This window comes from Primulina huaijiensis, chromosome 7, assembly GCF_012295235.1.
Source record: "Primulina huaijiensis isolate GDHJ02 chromosome 7, ASM1229523v2, whole genome shotgun sequence".
Lineage (NCBI taxonomy): Eukaryota > Viridiplantae > Streptophyta > Magnoliopsida > Lamiales > Gesneriaceae > Primulina > Primulina huaijiensis.
In genome coordinates, this window is record NC_133312.1 from 5,807,635 (window position 1) to 5,823,271 (window position 15,637).

General features: G+C 36.5%; 1 protein-coding gene across 1 annotated transcript; it reads left to right on the forward strand.

Moving 5' to 3' along the window:
- The first annotated feature begins 3,907 nt into the window (after positions 1-3,907).
- Positions 3,908-14,263, forward strand: LOC140980846 (endoribonuclease Dicer homolog 3a-like). The gene is made up of 6 exons (XM_073446917.1): positions 3,908-3,926; positions 6,682-6,731; positions 12,979-13,048; positions 13,451-13,515; positions 13,620-13,751; positions 14,186-14,263. Exons 2-6 carry the CDS (start codon positions 6,726-6,728, stop codon positions 14,261-14,263), a joined length of 351 nt encoding a protein of 116 aa, XP_073303018.1. The 5' UTR covers positions 3,908-3,926; positions 6,682-6,725.
- Positions 14,264-15,637: the final 1,374 nt, after the last annotated feature.

Here is a 15,637-nt window from a genome sequence, read left to right on the forward strand (position 1 = left end):
CCCCAAAAAATTTATTGAAAAATGATGGCATCTTAGAAGTGTTTGAAAGAAATGGTACGGTCTGCCTCTGTAAAGTGTCACGAGGTGGTTGTCGAAATGATGTCCCTTCATCAGGATTTGAAAATGTATTCACTTCATCATCATCATTCACTTCTTCTTCTTCAGACTCGCTATATGACATATCGGGTTCAGAATCACTTCTACAAATATCATCATTAGTGGCCAGATCCAGACAACGATCACTCGTATCTAATGTTGGATTCGGCCAATATGGAGTAGGATTTTGTTCCGACGAGACATTGATATATTGATCCCAAGACCCACTTATATCATCGAAATTTATATTACCGAGTCTTCAGTAACCTGTGGAACATAAAATTCTAGATCCTGGAAACCACCATATGTAGAAGTACCGGGTTGGTTATTGAACCCTGAATCGGATGCATGTGGAACGTAAGATTCAGGATAATCAAATCCAACATGATGCTCAATTGAATTTGCTTCCACGTATAAATGCAACATATGCATATTTCCACATTGCATTATAAATTGTAAAGCATCATCATCAACGAGATTGACTTGAATTTCATTCCAAGATGATCTCTCCATGAATAAATATTTGGTTGACAACTTCAGAGAAAAATTACTTGGATCGATTCCTAACATTTTATGCACAACTTCAATCAAATCCAACAAATTAATAGATCTTAATACATGTACCGGTCTAACAAATGGAATACTATATTCAATCGATCCATTATCGATAACTAGATGACCACCAAAATATAAGAGTACATCGATGTTAGACATTTTGCCGATGAAATTTGAGAGAAAATTTATGCGGAATGAAAGAGAAATATTATAACTCATTCATCGAAGTTCACAACATTATATAGAAAGAAATTACCGAATGAAATTTATAACTCATTCATCGAAATTTCAGAAATCACGTGAAGATTCAATTATTGAAGGAAATTCAGGGATCACGTGAAGATTCAGTAAATTATTGTGGGAAAAATACAAAATAAAGTACGGAAAAACAATATATTATTGAGCATCCGTGATTTGTAAGCAAGGATGTAGCGGCCACGTAAGAGCGTCCGTGCTTACGAAGCATGAACAATACTCCACGTGGAGCATTGTCCATGCTTCGTAAGCACAGATAATGCTCACGTGGAGTTAGAATCCGTGCTTATGAAGCACGGATTATTGTATATGTGAAATTTTTTTAAAAAATTATTTTTAAATTAATTATAAAAAAATGGTACTGTTTTTCCATCGCAACTATTTTTTAGTTCTTACATTATATTCACATGTTGTATGACATATAAAAATATATAAACTTACTGTCTATATTTTTAATATTTTAATTGAATATTAAAATTCTTACTATTGACAAAAATTAGGAAGATCTTGTACAAGTGTAATTTGGGCCGAGAGTATTTTGTTTTTGTTTTTAAATTTTCACAGGGTACTGAATTTGCCCGTTATTTGATCATTTTGATGGGCTTTTTGACATCTCAATGCTTTACTTGCCTCTTTCAAAATTCAACCCATTCATTTAGGTCCAAAAAGACCATGAATCTTTGGGCCTTCAGATTGACCATATGCATGTATTTTCTAATTCATTCATCAAAGGGTTCTTTAGCAAACTGGAAATTTATTCTTACAATGTGCAACATTTTCAAAAATTTATAAAGATATATATATTTTGGTAAATTCATAAATAATACACAAAAGATATGAAAGTTAATCTCTAATAATAAGAAAAATTAAACTATTTCATATTCAGTTTAAAACACATGATTTTAAATTTTTTTGTGAAAATTATGGCCAAAGGAGACATTGTGTTTCCTTATTTTTTTTTTAAAAAAATAATTGTTCTTTCGAACAATCCATTGTATCTGACATTAAATTTTAAATTTTAAAAAGATTTTGAGTTTGAGATTCAATTAAAAGTACCACAAGTCACTAAAAAAAGAAAGAAAGAAATAACTATTTTTATGAAATGAAAAAAACACACACTAAATGCACCGATTGAAAGGGGAGGATGGCCTTGAATGTTAATACAATCTTGTATATCTGCCGAGGAACAAAAAAGTTGTCCTGAAGTGTCTCTTTAATTCGTGAAACTCAAGTCGTCCTGGTTAGTCTTCCCCCCGTTGAACGAATTTTTTATGTTTCTTGTTTTTTTGGCTCAGAAAAATTCAAATGATTCGTTATACTCGATCACTTCATATGTAAAGCTCTTTTCAGTTTCTCTGCACACACTATTCTTGTGTGTGTTAGGCACCCCTAACGTATGATTGTTGCGTAGTGTTTTGAAGAACCAGATAACACTGGAATCTGCTGAGGGAACGAAGAAAAACCCATTAAAGAGAAGTTCTGAAGCAATGAGTACTCTACCTGAAAATGAACCCATGGATATAGACGCTTCACGCTTCCCTCGAACGAACGGAGTGCATGCCTTGTTTTATCCTTTTCCCTTGAAATTGTATGGGGTTCCCCCCCTTTTTTATCGTTTCTTGAATTCTTGATACTCTTAACTTGATTGTTTCTGAGGTTTCTACAAATGTTGCTTTTCTTTATATGAAATCAAGTTTGTTTTTTTAATGTTCATTTAGTTGTTGAAATTCTTGGTTCTGAATTTGGTATGTTTGTGTGCATGCACATAAGTTATCAAATGAAGGTTGTTACCGAGGCAATGAAGAGAAATACTATTGTTTTTTGGAAACTGGGGTTGGAAAAATCATGATGTCGGTAATATTGATCAAGGAGATTGGAGAATCGTTGAATAGTAATATTGGTGACAAAAAATTGATAGTTTTCTTGGCACCCACTGTTCATCTTGTACATCAGGTATGTTGCTGATTTGGTGATGGTTTCAGTATTTTAAGTTCGATTATCAATGGGTTATTTCCCTTGTACCGTATGTTGTTGATTTGGTGATGGTTTGCTGAAATTAATCTTGGATGGATTTTCGTGTTTGGTGCCGTGAGATTGGAATTGGAATTAGGAAAATGTTTTGCGCATTGTGGTAGAAGTTTCTTGATTTTGGTTCCAGTTTGAGGCTGTTGTTTAGACAAAATACTTGTGTGATATATGTTAATGTAAAGTTACACTAGGTGAACCGGCATTCCTTTCCCCCATTTTGGCCCAATTTTTTTTATATGTATATTGAGAAATATCTTCTGCCCTTTGAAAATTTCCATTTTCCAAATGATTAACACATTATTGCGTTTCCACCTTGGCACTGCAAATATACACGTTCCAGTGGTCCTTTTTTGTTTATATTCTTATCTGTGAACCCATTTTACCAAAAACAAATGACTTTGGTTTTCTATTAGTTTTTACAATTTTTTCGAGAAAATTATGACTTCTAGAAAGTCTTGTTTTCTGCATGCACCGCTCATCTCATTGTTTGTGGTGTTGAATGGCAGCAATGTAAGGAGATAAAATCACATACAAAGCTTGAAGTGGAGGAATATGGGGCTAAAGGGGTTGATGATTGGAATGCAGAGACTTGAAAAAATCAAATCAATGAGCACGATGTTAGTAAAATTTTAGTAACGTGATTCATTATCTTTTTCTTCTATGCTTGACTATGAGGAGAGAGAGAGTGTTTGTTTAACACGTGCTTAAATGATGTCTTATGACCTTGGGGAAAGATAAGTGCTTTTGAAGTCCGTCTTTTGTTTTCACTTGTTAGCAGTCAAATATAAATGTTTCAACTGCAGTTAGTAACCTTTCACATCAAGAAATCGCTAAATGATTTTGCCGAACACATTTTGATTCTTTTTGGAAATAATTTAAAGATAATCGTGAACCATTCCAAAAGTTAGTATGTTCTAATAATACTTTTATAATGAGGTCTTAAATTGGAAGTTGGTTTCTTGGCAATGTTGATCCATGGTTCTTGTTCTCAGGTATTGGTCATGACACCTCAAATTTTACTGGATGCTCTGAGGAAATCTGTAACGTCCCGAAAATTTGAAAGGTCACGTAAACCACATGCATGCAAGTTATTAAATTTCTTTGGTATTTTATTAAATTGTTTTAAAGTTTTAAATGCATTTTTATTTCATTAATTTGTGTTTAAATATTTTTATGTATTTTATGCATAATTCATGCTTGGTAGAATTTAATTCATGAAATTTTAAAGGTTCATTCATTAAAGATTTTTAAGTTCATGCATTGCATTTCGCTCGAACGAGGAACGTAGACCGGAGAATTTTCAGAAAAATTATTTTATTATATGATCTATTTTTATAAATTAATTTAAAGCGTTTCTAAGGGTATTTTCAAAAAATGGGATTTTATTTGGGTATTTTTATCCGCAAGATTTTATTTTTAACGGTACGCAAATTTTATCGATTCGTGGGATTTTTTTAAGGGTTCGGCTAATATTTTCAAAAATCTTTTCAACACGAAATATTTTTCAGGAGCGTATTTGAATTTAACGAGCCAAATTTTAAGCCCATCGGGTTTAAATATTCTTTTAAACCTTTAATTAGCAAGATTAGAGCCCATTAATCTTTTAATTAGTATGACATTAAAACCTATTCTACCCTTTTAACCTCCCGTAACCCCCCACAGCCGACACTCACCCCTTTTCCATTCAAAATCCTCTCGGTTTCATCATATTCCAGCTGAAAGCTTCGGTCATCTCTTTTCTTGCAAGAAGATCATTCGGCGTTGCATTGTTGCTTCATTCTTCAACCGTCTTGCGTTTGCACATAATAAGGCACGCTTTGTATTATCTCTTGCTGCATCATACACGTTTTTATATGCTGGAGCCTATCTAGCTTAGTTCATGAAGAAATTTTGATTTTTACATAGGTTCTTGCACTTTCTTGATTGCTACTCACTAATTCCTTAATATTGTTGCAAGGGGGCTGTCGTGTGTCATGCTGAAGGGTTCCTTATGCCAAGGGTATGCTGTCATCAGGTTGGGTCTGAGTTGTAAGGGAGGTACGCTAGGAATGGTTAAGATAGCAAGGAGTTTGTATCGGTTTTGGGGTAGAGCGTGTGCCAAGGACCGATCCAGCAACACAAGAACTGATCTGAGCCATGGATTATATCCTTGAGGATCTGAGACAAGGCCTGAAAGGGGATCGATACTTGCTGGAAGGAGGGATCGATCGGGTGAAGGGTAGGATCGGTAGGTGCTTTTGGTGGCTTCTCGGTTTTTTTTTTGTTCTTTGAGGCTAGAGGCTTGCATGGGGGCAGTGGTTTGGTTCTGATAGGTGGCTTGGGGTCTGGTCTAGGTCCTCGTTAGGCTGTCTAATGGCTGGTGCGAAGGGATAGCTTGAGGCGTGAGTTGGGGGAGGATATCATGCATGAGGTGATGTACTAGGATAGGACCGATGGTTGGGCAAGTTCTGGAAATTCAGCCGTGTGTTTGGGGGGCCTACTATTATTGTTTTAGGACCTCTTAAGTGTTTTAAGTTATGACAAAAGGTTGGGAAAATTTTGGTAGAGTTTCGAGTCGATTCGGGTTAAAACCGGGACCCCGGTCTAAGTTTTAAAACGAATCGGTAAAGTTGAGTTTGGACTCGAGTTTACGTCTAGGAATACTTTTAAAAATGTTTTGGGACATTTTAAGGAGTTTGGTAACCTTCGGGTCAATTTTAGAAGTCCAGGGGCGAAACGATAATTTTTGGGTTTCCAGGGGCAAAATGGTCATTTTGCACCCGGGGTGAGATTTTAGTCCTGGCAGCGCCCTGAGCACAAATTTATGATATTTTAAATGTTTATGCATCATGATCACGATTTTAAGATTTTATGAAGATATACGTCGCATGCTTGAGTTTAAGAAAAATTGCATTTATGCATGATTTTTATAAGTGATGAAAATCATAATGTTTTGAATGACGGGAATTAGTTGTGGCTATCGAAGTATATGTAATTGTTTAAGACGTATATGTAAATGCTGATGATGAGGCCTAGGCACAGTGGATGGGTAATCCTGTCACTGATGTCCGACAGCCGCTGGGTACCGCGGTTCTATGTATGATGGATCCATCGTAAATGATGATGTACGATAGTCACCTCTAATGAACTGAATTCACCAATGATAAATGATAAATGATAAATGATGAATGATGAACGATAAATGATAAACGATGAATGATGAATGATGATTAACGATGAGCTGTTTTGACACGTCATGATTTTACACGACACGTTTATGTTACGTTTTTTAAGTTCATGAAAGATATGTTGAGTATGATATTTTTCACTGCTGTGTGCTATGTATATGTACTTGTTATTCCTGGTACAGGTGTGTTGAGTCTTTAGACTCACTAGGTGTGTGTGATGCAGGTGAGCTAAATGTTGAGGAGACTGGAGGTGCCGAACTCTGAGTAGGCAGACCTGGTGCGGCGACACGACCCGAGGACCGCATGTTTTCCGCATTACGATTTATGAAATTGAAAGGAAATGAATGTTTTCATACGATGATGATTTTAATATTTTTATTCGTTTATGTTTACGTACGATTTTGGATGAGTCTGGTTATTTTAAATCGCGCTATTTTTATGTTCAAATAAATATGATTATTATAAATGTTATTTTGAAAATGTGAGCTTTATTAAAAAATAAAAAAATTCTGCACTTTTAAAACGGTAGACGTTTCAAAATCATTCTTGAATTTTGAAACATTTTGCTTGATTGTGCTAGATGAATGTCATCATACGACTGGTAATCACCCTTATGCGAAAATAATGAAGGTGAACTTATCTGCTTTATTTCCTATCAATATTTTATTTCTTTGACAGTTTCATGTTGACATTAAAAAACTAAAGAAAGTTCCTGAGTCTTAGAGAGAGAATTTTTCAAAAAATGCTCTCTCTCATTCGCCTTCCTTTCTTTCGAGCTCCTTCACTTTCTTTCATCGCCTGCTACCATTAACCTCCGTCTACCTCACCTTTCTTCTGCTCCGTCGTCGATCACTAAACGTCGGTTAGTCCGCTATTTATAGATATCTTCTTGTCGGAGTAGCGTCACGAGCCGGCCATAGGAAATCGTTTTTTTTATTCACAGCCTACGTTCTTTCAAGTCATCAGCTGCTTCGCTTTGCCAGTGCTACTCATCTACTTCTACACCGGAGTTTTTTGGCTATCGCCGATTCTATTTTAGATATATATGTACACCAGGAATCGCAACTTAATATGGCAGGCGCCATTGGTTACTAGGACAGGAAATCGAGTGATCAAGATTGAACATAAAGTTTTCACGCTGAGATTGAGAAATGGAGGCCGGTCGATTTGGTGGTCCGAGAGAACCAGGAAATCATGTTATATGCTGGACTTCGAGCGTGATGAGGCCCGTTGGATAAGTTTAAGATTCAAAGACTTCATCAATGCACCACTGTCTGACACGACATTTTATAGATTTAGGGGAAGAAATGACGTATTCACGATTCAGAAATTTACTAACAAGCGTGGAAGATTTCTGGAGTTGTTAAAATAATGTCAACAAGGAAGAAAACAGACCACAATTGTGCCCAGCGGAATCAACTTAGCGGGATGGAGAACTATATCTAATACATTGGGTAAATTGCTGACGAGGTACAATCAGAGGGATAACATACAAGTTAATCAAGGTACAAATCAGAGGAAGCTCATTATCGATAAGCAGGATGATAGGCTGCTACAGAGGGATCAAAGCCGAGGGAGGGTGAAGAATTTGGACGACAATGGTAAACAATTTTTAGGCAGGAAATGGGATGAAGCACTCATTGTCACCAGAGGAAGGGTGAACATTTCTTGGGAGAAAATTCAAAATGCTCTCGGGAATTTCGCAAAAAGGAAGATATAACTTTTTTCGTTCCAAGCAAACAAATCGGTGTGGTGGCTTTCAAATGCTGCTGAATTCTCGTTCTATCTAAAATTGAAAAGAGTGTTCTTCGACAATTGGATTTCTTTGAATTTGGAGGGCTGGAGTAATGATATTAACACAAAAGATGTTGTATAAAAATGCTGCAATAGTTGGATTAGCATCTACGGTTTACCTTGGAAATTATGGTTGCTGGCTAATTTTAAAATTATTGGGGAGCAATGTGGAGGATTGATGGAAATCAACGCTGATACTTTAACATTCAATGATCTCGGAGCAGCGAAAATCAAGGTCAAGGGTACTGAAGAAGGGTTCATCTTAAGCAGGTTGAAGATTCCACTAGAAAGAGAGTAAGAGAGATAAGTATCCGGGTAGAAACTTTTGATCCTACTGCTTATGAACAATACGAAAGGCAAACTTATGCTCAAGTTTTGGTGAATGGTAAGAAAATCTTGGCGGGGTGGGGCAACAAAAACATCCGCAGGAAATAAGATCTTAAGGAGAAATTCAAAGGCGAACATAGTTTAGCATTTCAGGATACGGAAGTCTTACCAAACCATGCAATAAATACAGAAGAATTGAGAATAGAGCCTGGATCGGGTAATATACCAAAACAGAGGGAAGACGCTCATGGGTCTAGATTTCGGAAGGAAAAACAGAAAATATCAGCAAGCATGAGCGAAAAATTGTCATTAAATGCTGGAGGCAAGGTGATCAAAATCCTATAAAAAATCGTCCCAAAAGAACACTCAAAATTTGGAACTTCGCCAATCAACTCTATGAATGATAGGACGACCGAGGTGCAGGTTAGTGGGGTGGGTGTTGTAAATAACAACAAATTAATGCTTATTTATGGGCAAACCTATTACAGAAAAAGCAAAATAGGGGTTGTCGAGAATAAGGATGTATCTGACATAAATGAAATTAATTTCACGGGTGCCCACAGCACGAAGAAGGGGATATGCGATTCGGATGTTAGAGATGACACTGTTTTTGAAGATTCAAAAGACGAACTGCTGGAGGTCGAGCTAGGTTACTCAGAAACTGAAAGTCAGATATCTATCCGATCAGAACAGTCTGCTACAAAGAAAGAAGACTTCGAGGCACTGGCGGGGATGTTTTCACCATTAAAAGGACCAAATAATTTTGAAAAGCCACCTATAACGGGAATTACGAGTTCTAACGTGGGACAGGTACTAACTGGTATGCATTCTTCATTTTTAAATCACTCATTCACACTTCATTCTATTATACTAGCATTGTTTTCAGTTTTGGGATTGTCTAGTGGTCTGTTAGGAGGAGGGAGGGTGAGGGTAGATGAAAAGTCCGGAATCGAGAAAGATAATTTCAAAGGGGCTGAGATGGTTAGCAGAAAGTGTGATGGTAAGAAAATGGAGGGGTTCTCTACGGACGGAAAATGTTGGGAAGGGGTTAAGAAGTCGTCTGGTATTTTGAGTAGAGAACTTCTCAGACTTAAGTGTGGAATAACTACGAGAGAGGTTCGACCTCGAAGGGAACCAATGGATCATTATGAAAATTTGTTATTGGAATATCAGAGGAGGAGGGGCAGCAAGAAGGAGGGAATTAGTCCGGAATGTCATAAGTTATGAAAAATCGGATATAGTTGTGCTCTTGGAAACCAAAAGAGAACAGGTGGACAGAAGATTTATCTCTAGTGTTTGGAAGTAGAGATTCATTGACTGGGTATGCCTACCGTCGGTGGGAAGAGCGAGGGGTATTCTGGTGATGTGGGATCCTAGGATGGTGGCAGTTAGTAACAATTTGATAGGGGAATTTTCGGTGTCGATTGAAATTTGTTGGAATGATGAAATCAAATGGTGGTTCTCAGCCATTTATGGACCGGTTAAGACGAGAGAGCGAGATATATTTTGGGATGAATTAGCTGGTTTGAACTCGATCTGCGGTGAAAAATGGTGCCTGAGAGGTGATTTCAATGTGGTCAGAAACATGGGTGAGAAGATGAACAGCCATTCTATCACCACGAGCATGACATGTTTTGATTGTTTGATCGACGAGTTAGAACTTCATGATCCACCACTTTTGAATGCTAAATACCCGTGGTCGAATTTTAGGGCTGGACTGATTTGTCGTCGATTGGACATATACCTTATTCCTATGGGTTGGAGAGAGATCTTCCCCAATTTCATACAAACGGTTCTGCCCAGAACTACTTCAGATCATTTCCCAGTGATGTTTGACACGGCTAAATTGAGGTGGGGCCTGGTTCCGTTTAGATTCGAGAATGTTTGGTTGAAACACTTTAAGTTCAAAGACTTAGTTCATGAATGATGGAATAATGGAACTACTCAGGGGTGGGAAGGATACAAATTTATGAAGAAACTAAAAAAGATCAAATACGAAGTGTCCAATTCGAATAGAGAGGTATTTGGAGATGTGGGCATTAGAATTAAGGAGATGAACATTAAGATAAAACAGATGGACGAGTTAGAGGGTGTTGGGGTGTGGTCTGAAATTCTTAAAGAAGAAAGAAAGGATTTAAGGTGTAAAATGGAAAATTTGATGATAAGAAGATCTCAAATGGACAATCAAAAAGCAAAATTGAATTGGATGATGGAAGGGGATCTAAACTTGCAAATTTTCCATTCAATACTGACTAACAGAAGAAATAAAGCGCTGATAGATAAAGTGGAATTGGAGGATGGGTATTTGGTCACTGAGGAAAGACAAATTGAAGAGGAAATAATAAAATTCTATCGGAAGCTGTATAGGAAATCTAACGGGGTGGAAGGAGAGCTCGATGGGGAAGAAGTGGAATTTCAAGGACTGGAATGGAGTCAGATATATAGGTTTCAAGCAGAGGGATTGGAGATACCATTTTCAGAGGAAGAAATTAAAAAAAAACGGTGTTTGAAAGTGATGGATCCAAGGCCTCAGGGCCGGATGGGTTCACAATGGCTTTCTTTCAAAAGAATTGGGTTACTGTCAAAGAAACAAGATGCGATCAGGATTAATGACTTTAGACCAATTATCTTGATAACGAGCTTGTACAAGATTTTGGCTAAGGTCTTGACAAGTAGAATGAAAAAAGTCATGAGGTTTACAGTGGTGGAGAACCAATTTGCTTTTATTAAAGGAAGACAAATCTTGGACTGTTGTCTCATTGAAAATGAGGTTGTGGAGGATTATCGAAGAAATAAAAAGAGATGATGGGTGTTTAAAGTTGATTTGGAAAAGGCGTACAATAACGTTGATTGGATATTTCTGGATTTTGTGTTACGAAAAAAAGAGTTTGGTGATAGATGGAGGCGGTGGATCATGAGGTGTGTTTCGAAAAAAAGTATTACGCATATCAAATTTGCGGACGACACCTTATTCTTTGCACATTCAAAGATGCATCTGTTGGAATTAGTGGATATACTCAAAAGATTCGGGCTTCATTTAGGGCTAAAGATTAATTTGGATAAAAGTGTTGTGGTGGGAATGAATACTTCTGGTGAGGGAATAGATGGATTGGCATCAGTTATTGGGTGCAAAAAAGGAATATTGCCGATCAAATATTTAGGGGTTCCTTTGGGTGGAAACCCATCGACTATGGAGTACCGGTGCTATCCAAAATGGCAAAAAATTTGGCAAGTTGGAAAAAGTCATTTCTCTCGAGGGTGGGTCGACTCACTTTGATCAAAGCAGTTTTATGTGCCATGCCATCTTACTTTATGTCTATATTCAAAGTTTCTAATCGGGTGGCACAAAAAATGGAAAAATTGATGCGGAATTTTTTTGGGATGGAGCCGACTGGGGAAATCATTGTCATGTAGTAGGATGGGAGCAAGTGTGCAAACCAAAAGACGGGGGTGTGGGAGGGGCGGGGACTGGGAAATATATGCTTAAGGAACAAAGCTCTTCTCGGGAAATGGTGGTGGAGAGGTTCGGTAGAAAGGGGGGCTCTGTGTAAAAAAGTGATTATCAGCATTTATGGGTTACAAGATAATGGATGTGACGTGGGGTTGGCGGGGAATACGATCTTCAGAAGTCCGGGAATGTATTTCTCGATCTTTCCCGGCTTTTCATCAGTTGATTAGGGGGGTGCTCAGAGAGGGTAATATCATTCGTTTTTGGGAGGATGAGTGGGTAGGGGGGGTCTCGTTTAAATAGCGTTTTCCATCCTTATTTCAGATTTCCACTTTAACTAAGAAACCTGTCAATAGCTTCATAGATATAGTCACTATCACCGTCAATTCTCTTACCTAATGGGATGTCCGATTTAGAAGAAATTTTAATGAGATAGAAGAGGGTGAGTTCATTGTTCTTTTAGGGGTACTACAGGCCATCCGGTTGGAGTGCGGTGTTGAGGATTATAGAATTTGGTTGGGGGACTACTCAGGGGTGTTTTCTGTTAGATCTTTCTATAATTATTTCTTCTCGGTTTCAACTTTTCAATCATTTTCATACTGTCACACAATTTGGAAAGTACATGTCCCACCGAAGGTACAAGTATTCTAGTGGATAGTGGCTTTTGAGAAGTTACAAACTTGCGAGTCTTTGCAAAGAAGGTGGGCCAACATGTGTCTTATGCCCACAATGGTGTTGTTTGTATCGAAAAGAAGAAGATCACTTACTACTGCATTGTTCCTTCACAACAAACATTTGGGTGAAAGAGTTAAAAGAGTTGGGCTTTACATGGGTATTCCTGAATAAGGCAAAGGACTTGTTTATTTTGGAACCGAGTTTGCAAACAGGGAGACGACATCAGAGGTTTTGGTATATGATATATCACTGTATATTTTGGTCCATATGATTTGAAAGAAATACAAGAATTTTTGAAGAGAAATCGGAATCGATCGACGAAGTTTGGGAAAAGATAAAATTCAGAGTCGCGAGTTCGTCGACAATACTGCCAGAGTATAAGCATCTTTATATCTCAGACTTAGTTAGGGACTGGAAATTTGTATGGGCGTGATTATAGTGCTGTAGTTTCGATTCTTTTTTCCTTTCTATTGTGCGGATTGCTTATCCGCTAATTGTACTTTTTAATTATATCTATAAAATATTCTGTTTCCTATCAAAAAAAATGTTGACATTACTTGGTAATTTTTTGTAAATTTTTTTTTTCATTTGCCACAATTTATTTTTACCGATTGAGGACTTATGATTATGAAGGAATTTTATCAAAAATCTACAAACAGGCACAATATTTTCGGGATGACTGCTTCTCCAGTGAATAGAAAAGGTATACCTTTATTTTATTTGTATTGGGGACTCTTTGATGGATATAAAATCGTGATAAACCAGATTTCAGTATCGCACTTTTGATAACATTTTGTTGTTCAATTGTCTTTATTCGTTATGTAATTTGGTAATGAAAAAGACGGAGTCATTTAATTAGCTACTTTACTTCCTTAATGTAGATGATTTGATATCTTAAACCTTTAATGAATTGTTTTTCTGTGCAATTTAAATTGGGCCTAACTTGTTCTTTTGCCCTCTCTCAATTGAATAAAAGAACCAAAGTTATTTTAAAATAATTTACCTTAGTGCTAAAACAACCTTTTTTCCTATTTAATTTTGGTACCAAATTTTTATCTCTATTTTCAAGAATTTTTGTGCCTATAATTGCTCTTTTGCTGATCAGGTGTCTCCGTCATCAAAGATTCTGGGGACGAAATAATGGAGCTTGAATCTCTCTTGGATTCACGGGTACCATCTTTTTACAACATAGATAAGAGTTGGAAAGTATCATTGTTCTGTGTCCAGTGCCACATGTTAGTTGACTCGTGACTGTGTCCCATTTGGTTACACAGGTTTATACTACAGAGGATACAATGGAACTTGATGAATTTATCTGGACACCAAAGCAGACATGCAGATTTTATGAGCCGCTACTGCCTCCCCCTATGGAAATGACAGTAAAACTAGAATCTTCATTACATAAGGTGCTTTTCCTTTTGTGCATTACTGTTATCATATTCGGGCACACATATATTTAATGTTCAAAAAAAGAAAACTAAAGGAATGAAGTTGGACAATTGAATTTTTCAGTACAGTGAAGATACTATATTACGAACAATTTTTTAATTTTAATCAAGGGTTAAAATCATAGATTGAATAAAAAATTGTTCCAAATGGATTTAGATTACAGATGGCAGAATTCCCTATTCTTGTTGTATTTATAAGTTCAGCCTTTTGAAATTTTCTTTGGTGTGTTTAACTTGTCTAGTTTATTTGTTACAGGTGTGGATAACCTTAATTCTGTGTGGATGTGCAGAATTAAAAATAAATTTTATATGATGATTAGATTATCGTTATTAAATCTTTTTCTTGTACACAAATAGCTTCTGACTCATAACACTTCTCTATCTTTTCACAGTTTGATGTTGTTTTGCTTGACATGCAAAGGTTGACGACTGAGTATTGTGAGAACCCAAATTTTTGGTCATGTAATTAATTTAATATAGACATGTATAAGGATTTATTTTCGAGTTATAATAAATTCTAAAATATTAAATAATACATGGTATTTGAGATTCCAAGCCAATAAATACATGACAGTCAAAATTCAGTGCAAGATACACGATAAATTAAGGATGGATATCAATCAAATTTGGAATGAAATATTACATACAAGGCAGTTTTTCTCAACAAGGAAAAACTATCTCGAAATTTATGGTAGGAATATCTCTAAATTTTGGAAAGCATATCAATCGAATTATGGTAAGATTTTCACATCACTCCTATAAATAGGAGAAGCTCTCATTCATAACTAACACCTCAATTTTCGAGTTTTTGCTTTCAATTTTCGAAATTTTGCTCTCAAAATTCTTCACGAGTCATCAAAATTCTGTCCAGGTTCAGAAATTCGTTACTCTCGTTCGGGTGCTCAAAATCCGATCTCCACCGTTCAGAATATGCTTCGGTATTTTCGCATAATATATTCATATTTCAGAAAAATCCAACGGTTAGTTTTTCGTTTATATCCTTCGTAAGAAAACTGCTCAGATTCTAGGCTGGAACAGCATACCTACTTGTTTTTCATCCATAGCAGGTCAAAAAGGCTTCTAAACTCGATCTCCACTGTTCATAATTTATTTGACGTACTTGTGAACGTACTGTGAAATTTTGAGCCCGATCCAATGGTTAAATAAGGCACAATGAATTTTTCAAGACAACTGATTTTTTGGTAGATGTGCTGCTGCGTTTTCGAGGTGTCGGTTGCATGATTCTTCTATGATTTTCGAATTCTTTTCTTCCAGGTCTAAGGTAAGTGGGCTTGTTTTAAAGATTAAATTTTGTTGCAAATTTTTTCGTTTTTGTGAAATTCGGTCGAGCGCAAGTAAACCATTGAAAGTAGAGGAATCTCAGTGCTTTGTCAAGGTAATGCATGTGTTATGAATGATGTTATGCAAGTCATGTGATTTTCGAAATTATGCATATTGTTATGTTGTGCTCGAACGGCTCCTACTTGCTGAGTATTTCCCAAAATACTCACCCCATTACAACCATTTCCTAGATAAATTAGAAGAAGAAATAGAGAAAGAAGAATCAGACACCAGTTTTTGGACTGATAGTGGACGTATGAAGAATTTTAATGAAGAATATGTTCTTGTGAGTTTTAATTCAAGTTGTAAACGCTTCCGCAGATTTTTATCGTTTTCAGAGTTACTACTGTAAAGATGATTCCTTTTTTTTGGTATTTATGATATAAACTGGTTTTGGTTTATACTGTACTACGAGGCTTGTTGTTTGGCAATTATGTGATTGTTGAATAACGTCGGTGTCGACTAACCCCGGTCTCTGGGCGTGACAAGTACAAAGAACAGAC